At 52.0% G+C, this 6,942-nt stretch overlaps 1 protein-coding gene across 1 annotated transcript; it reads right to left on the bottom strand.

Moving 5' to 3' along the window:
- Positions 1 to 1,075: 1,075 nt before the first annotated feature.
- Positions 1,076 to 4,555, bottom strand: LOC116630705 (anionic trypsin). The gene is made up of 5 exons (XM_032401429.1): positions 4,508 to 4,555; positions 3,323 to 3,482; positions 2,085 to 2,338; positions 1,590 to 1,726; positions 1,076 to 1,285 (listed from the first exon to the last, which is right to left on the bottom strand). The coding sequence occupies exons 1-5, from the start codon at positions 4,548 to 4,550 to the stop codon at positions 1,133 to 1,135; spliced, it is 747 nt and encodes a 248-aa protein (XP_032257320.1). The 5' UTR covers positions 4,551 to 4,555; the 3' UTR covers positions 1,076 to 1,132.
- Between the last annotated feature and the right edge of the window lie 2,387 nt (positions 4,556 to 6,942).

Genomic DNA, 6,942 nt, shown 5'->3' on the forward strand with positions numbered 1-6,942 from the left:
TAGAGGGGAGGACTGGAGAGACGGAGGGGCAGAGAAGGAAGAGCCTTACATCTGCAGGATAAGGAGCTCTGGTTCTATTTTGGGAGTTGTGGGAGGTCAGGCAAGGTATTAATCAGGAATTGATGTAACGTGCAGCATCTCTCTGAGCACAGGGCTGGAAGAGGGCCAGGGACCAGAACCCTCATGAAGTACAGGGAGGCAGAGAATGGCCTGGAGAGCCATAGAGGAGCAGGGCTGAGAGCCAGGCAGCATCTCAGGTCACCACTGCAGCAGGAGGGACGGTGGGGGGGACAGGGAGGGGGCAGGGAGGACACGGGCCTTGGGGCCAGCTAACGAGGAGCCAGACTCAGGTTTACTGTCTGCTGGATGAGGGATCTGGTAAGCTGGCCACTTTCTTTGAGCCTCTACTTTCTTGCCTGTACCCCTGGGATAGTAACCACTTCAGAGGGGAGAAGGAACTTGAGTGAAAATGTCTGGAAAGTGCCCAGTGTGGTAGACACACATGGGTATCGTTCTATGGTATGAATAAGAGGCAGATTTCAAAGGAGTGTGACGGATGGAGACCCAGGGAGCTAGGTTGTCTCCCTCAGACACATGAGCAGGTTGTGGGAAGGAGGGCCCAGGGCGGCCTTTTGCTGCCGGGAGGGAGTGCACGCTGGGCTAGAAAGAGCACGTGTATCAGGGGCTCAGCAGAGGCCACGGTGATCGGCACGAGTGTCTCCGAGATGATTTAGCTCTGGGTGCCAGTGACAGGAGGTGGTGAGGCCGCACAAGCCGTGCCCCGGATGGGCGCACATGAGCACTGCACTCCAGACCCCGGGGAAGTTCCAAGGTCAAGGAACCTCTTTAATGCAGCCTTCTGAAATGTATTTTTCTCTAGAAAATAGTCCCCGTGAGCCCCTGCTTATTATTTTTTTGGATTCCATCTCTTCACACACTGCTAATCTAGTATTCCATGGAACGCATTTTGGGAAATGGGGCAGTCTGTTCATCTTCAAGAGGTAGAGCCCAGCCTGACCTCAGCTGGGAGGATGTTCCCAGGGGGCGGTGGCCGGCGGGAGCAGGCAGGGACGCAGACAGTTGTAACAGGTGCACTTTATTAGCATAGTGACGGCAGAAGGACTGGGGGGCTTTAGCTGTTGGCAGCTATGGTCTGCTTAATCCAGCGTACAAAGTTGCACACCCTGGTGTAGACTCCAGGCTTATTCTTCTGGGCGCAGCCATAGCCCCAGGACACAATTCCCTGGAGCTCTCCATTGCAGACCACAGGGCCACCAGAGTCACCCTGGGGAGGAAGAAGGTGGGACAAGTTTTATAAAGAAGGCGAAAAGGGCCAACAGAGCCCTATGTCATCTGAACCTTTTAAGATTGCATTCTGGTCAGCTCTGTGGCTCCGCATGTCTCCCATGGTGGCCCGTTCTCTGTTCTGACGAAGGGGGTGACAGCCATGCGGTCTAGCCTTCCTCTCTTCTATATAAGTCTACTGCCTGGAGCCCTCCTGCACCAGCCCCACAGCCCTGGGTGTTCAAATCCTGCTCCCCAGGAGGCCACGTGTACCAGGGGTCTCAGCATAGGAAGGGTCAAGTCACCTGGCAGGAGTCCTTGCCTCCCTCGAGGAAGCCGGCGCACACCATGTTCTTTGTGATCTGGCCGGGGTAGGAGGCTTTGCACTGGGCCTGACTCAGCAGCGGGGCGTCCAGGCATTGCAGCAGTTCAGGGTAGTTGGCTTTGAGGAGCAGGGAGAGATCAAGGAAAGAAGGAATGTGAGTCAGGCCAGGGTGGGGGACAGCAATCCAGTGCTGAACACTGAGGGCAGAGAGGACACAAAAGAACGTGAGCTCCAGCAAGGAACAATGGGTTTTAGTTTCCAGACTGATCCCTGCTGAACCCCTCCCTAGATGGGACAATAGCAAGTGCTATATTTGTCCTACATTTTGATTGTAGGGGGTCAACTCCTTAAAGCTTCACCTCTTTTGAGGACCCAGCACAGAGTCCTGCATGTAGTGGGGTTCAAGTTCAGGGGCAGGCCTGGTTCTGGGAAATGTGGGGAAGTTGGAGGATGACATAGGGAGGGTCCTACTCACTGCCAGAGCTCAGGGTGTTACCCCAGCCGGAGATGAGGCACTGGGTGCCAGCAGCCGCACAGGCAGTGGGCAGAGGTATGGTGGACACCCGTGTATTGAGGACGGCAGGCGAGGAGAGCTTGATGAGCATGATGTCATTGTCCAGGGTCCAGCTGTTATAGTCGGAGTGGCGGATGACTTTGGACGAGTCGATGAACTGCTCATTCCCCTCCTTGACATCGATGTTGTACTCTCCGAGCCTCACTTGGATGCGGCTGTTGGGAAGACAAGCATGGGGAGACCCTTTTCTCCGTATGCCTGCTTTTCTCCAGGGTTTAAGATTGCATTCTGGTCAGCTCTGTGGCTCCGCATGTCTCCCATGGTGGCCCGTTCTCTGTTCTGACGAAGGGGGTGACAGCCATGCGGTCTAGCCTTCCACTCTTCTATATAAGTCCACTGCCTGGAGCCCTCCTGCACCAGCCCCACAGCCCTGGGTGTTCAAATCCTGCTCCCCAGGAGGCCATGTGTACCAGGGGTCTCAGCATAAGAAGGGTCAAGTCACCTGCTCATGGGTGGGAGTGTGGCAAAATCACCTGGCAGGAGAGGGGTGGTGGGTACAAGCAGGGGTGAGACCAAGAACTTTCTCCTTCAGAGGTAGGTGGTCATGGAGCGGGGATGACATGGGGACTGCTCCTCAGCCTGCTTTTCCAGCTACCTCCCCCACAACCCTCCCTCGCACCAGGCACACAACCACAGGCACAAATGACCGACCTGAAGTTCCCCATATATTCCTCATCCTCTGTAATTTTGCTAACTACATGCAAGTGACTTCTACTCTCTCCCTTCTGGGTCTGGTGAGCGCCATCATCCTGTATGACCTACTCCAGTGGTTCTCAAAGTGCTGCCCTGGGACCTGCAGCCAGAGCATCTCCCAGAAACTTGGTAGAAGTACAAAGTCTTGGTTCCTTCCCCAGACCTGCAGAGGTTACTCATACAAGGTCCTTGCGCTGCTTTCCCACTGGACCTCACCACTCCAAAAGAGTCCCTCCCTGCTGTTCTGATCCATAGCCTTTGCTGTTTCATCTATTGGTTTTGGATGTGCGAGGCTTTCTGTTGAATGCCCCTCTTTGCCCCCTCATTCCTGTGAGCGGGGGTGGCCGGTGACAACTTCTTGTCCCCACCCACCCATTTTCCCCAACCTCCGCACTCCCGGGCTGACCCCAGCTCTCAGAGAGGGTTCTGGGAGACACAGCACTTACGACTTGTAGCAGTGAGCTGCGGACACCACCCACTGGTCACTGATGAGGGAGCCGCCGCAGAAGTGGTAGCCCGAGTTCAAGGACACCTGGTAGGGGACGGATTTCTCCGCGCAGGTGTAGCCACCGACGATCTTGTCATCGTCGTCAGTGGGGAAAGCAACTTGAATGGAGACAGGAAGGGAGAAGCCAATTCAGCAGATGTGGGCGGGTGGAGTTCAGAGCCCTGTGGCTGGATCATGCAGATTAGAAGTCCTCAATAAGCACAGAGATGGTAGATCGGCAGGCGGGGAGCATCACATCCCTGGTAGGTATCATAGCATGGAGCTCTCCTGAGTCTCTTGGTGTGTCTGCAGGGCACATGGCCAGGTGCCCACTGGGGCTTGGGCACAGACCTCTACTGGGGGCTCTGGGGCAAGGACACAGACAATGCCCTCACAGTGCAGTCAATGTGACACGGGTCTGAATGCGCTATCTTTCCACTCAGTGCTTCTCTTTCTCATCACTGGTATACTCCTCATGGCTATTTGAGCCCCAGATTGTCAGGATGGGTTGGCCTAGCTGGGAAAATCTGGCTAAGTAGCCCTGGCTATACCCAGCTTTTCCCATCACTGAAAATCTGCATGGTGCGCCCAGGGAGAGGAGCCCCCAGGCCCATTAGGCAGGACAAAGGTAGGCCAACTGTCACTGGCCAAAGGAATGGTGGTTCTCAACCCTGGCTGCACACCTGGGGATCCTAAAATCATTTGGGAAACTTAAAAATTCAATGCACAGGTCACACCCCACGCCAACTCAGAATTTCTAGGTCTAGGACTCTGGCATGAGTGTTCTTTCAGCTTCCCTTGGCGTACCTGGGGTTGAGGACAGCTCTAGGGGAGCTATCCCAGAGCTGCCGGAACTAAGCCTCAAGACTCCTGGTTCATTGCATGGACCACCCGCACCTGGTCTCCCTTTCCAATCTCTCCCAAAGAAGTCCTGAAATAAAGGGATGAATGACAGGGTCGGGAGTGGGGTCAGCACAAGGTGGGAGGGGTGAGGCTTACAGAGCCCAAGCATGGGAAGGAGGGCTGCCGGACACAGGAGATAAACTCTCAGAGCCCAGGTAAATACAGATGAGCAGCAAGAGTGGAGCAGGGATCTCTTCTAGGAGGGGGGCGAGTGCGGCCTGAAGTCATGCATGGAACTCACCAGCAGCTCCCACAAAAGCAAGAATCAGAAGTGGATTCATCATGGCAGAAGTATAGGAGCTGAGTGGCTGGTGGAGAGCCTTTATAGCTCCCAAAGTGAGGGAGAGGGTGGACGTGAGAGTGGAGGATCGCCGGTCCTCCCAAACACACCTGTAGCTTTCCCTTCCCTCAGCCTTGTGTCAGCTCTGTTGTGTTTGGCCATCTATGGATTTGTGACCCACAGGTGATAAGAAAACTTACCTTGTGAGGGCAGAGAGGAAGACCAACTGACTCCTGGGAGGATTCTGGGGTGCGGGGAAGAAGCCAAACCCCCATACATCACAGCTGGTCCTTCTTAGTCTGAGATGAGAAGAGGAGGAAGAACGGCCAGGTTCCTCTGACATGGAGATTTATTCATCTTACTCTAAGCAAAGGCTGATCCTGGAAGCAAACCTGGCTGCTAGTGACCGGGAGCCCCCACAAGGGGAGAAAAGTCTTGTATCTGTAAGCATGAAGACCCTTCTCCCAAGTAGAAACCACTGGGCAGGAAGGTCACATCCAAGGCTTTGGGGAACCAGGATCCCACTGTCAAGAGGTGAAGAGAAGGGAGAGGCAGAGTTTCGTGGGGGTCTGGGCTTTCAGCTGGCTTTCCTTCCCACCAAGGCTTGCAGACAGGAGCACTTGGAAAGAGGCGTTAAGTGGGCATTTGCCTGATACGTTTGAATTTGACTGTTCACAAGTGTTCTAATTGTGAGACATGCAGAATGAAATTATTTCCATTTATAGAGGAAGAGACTGAGAACCAGCAAGGTTCTGTCCTGCCCACAAATACAGATCTAAAAATGGCAGAGGTGGCCTCAAGGCTACCAGAAGACGTGGACAGTGTTGGAAGTTTGGGAATTGGTGCAGGTGCCATATAAGAGAAGGTTTATTTGGAATCGAGCCAGAGGTTTCCAGAGAACAAAATGTACCTCCCGGTCCCTCCTGATGCTTGGCTCCCTGGCAGAAATAGAAGATTGAATGAATCTTCCACTTGGCACCTGGTCTCAGAGCTTGACCTTGTCATGGCCCTGTTCCACTCTAGGCCACAGCTAAGGAGCGGATGACGTGTCTCTCTGTGCTCATGGGTAGCTGACTCAGGTTGTGGAGCCTCAATAATAGAGGCTTTCCCTGTAATGTCACCAGATATGCTATTTAGTTTTGTCCCTTTGTCATGGGGTGTTCCTAGGAAGTCCTGTGGTAGCAGATAAGAAGAGGAATACATAGCGGTGTTCCCTGGACAGGTACACTATGAGGAGGTGATCCTTGGTAGAAGATAGGAAATTGGGGAATAGGGAGGAAATTTTTGGATAGGAGTTTGTGGCTTTGACTCTGTCTAAAAGGGAACACCCAAGAGCTTGAGGGTTTTCCGTGTCTAAAGCCTTAAGACTAGCTTTTGCCTGATATTTTGTGCTCCTCCTCAGAATACACTATTATACCCAAAATATAGTATGAAATCAGTTTTCTTGAACGTAGCAGGAATCACTTTATAGGCAGAGAAAATAGCTCTAAGTGAGAGTATGATGTCATGCTTTAAGCTCAGACCTGTAGGATGGATTCAGGTCTACCTTTTCCCAAGTTCAACTGGATAAGTCTATGCAGCCCTTATGATCTTCCTTCTGAACCATTTCTCTAAGACAGTCTCGTAGTTCATTAACAATTAGCCTATCAAACCACTGGGTTTTGTTTTTGTAAATATTTATTTATTTATTTATTTATTTATTTATTTATTCGAGAGAGAGATAGAGTGGAGGGGCCAAAGGAGAGGGAGCAGACTCCTCGCTGAGTGCAGAGCCAGACTTGGGGCTTAATCCCAGCACTCTGAGATCATGAGCTGAAATCAAGAGTTGGCCGCTTAATGGACTGAGCCACCCAGGCGCCCCACCACTGGTTTTTAATTATGATAATAGTGAATAGTTTCTTCATGCTTACTATACCAAACATTGCCTAAGTCTTTCATGGATCTTTTTTCACTTTATTTTAACAACCACCTATGAGGTTGCCCATTTCATAGATGACAAAATGAGCCTTATAGAGGTGGAGTAACTTGTTCAAGGTCACACAGCCAGTACGTTGTAGAAATGGGATTTCAGCATGATAGTCGACTCTAGAGCCTGCCTGCTCTCTACCAGAGGACATTCAGCTTCCCTTCTCCTTGTTTGATCCCCAGGGCAGCCCCATGAGGTAGGCAGCAACGCCACTTTCTCAGGCTCTTGTGATGAGCACTGGGTGTTGTATGTGAGTGAGGAACCACTAAATTCTACTCCTGAAACCAATATTACCCTCTATGTTAACTAGCTAGAATATAAATAAAAACTTGAAGCAAGCAAACAAAGGATCTGAAACTCAGAGGTTAAGTGACTTCTCCTGGGTCACCTGGCTGATGAACGTGGAGTTGACACCAGACCCTTTCTCTAC

This window comes from Phoca vitulina, unplaced genomic scaffold (assembly GCF_004348235.1).
Source record: "Phoca vitulina isolate PV1807 unplaced genomic scaffold, GSC_HSeal_1.0 scaffold4, whole genome shotgun sequence".
In the NCBI taxonomy this organism is placed as follows: Eukaryota; Metazoa; Chordata; class Mammalia; order Carnivora; family Phocidae; genus Phoca; species Phoca vitulina.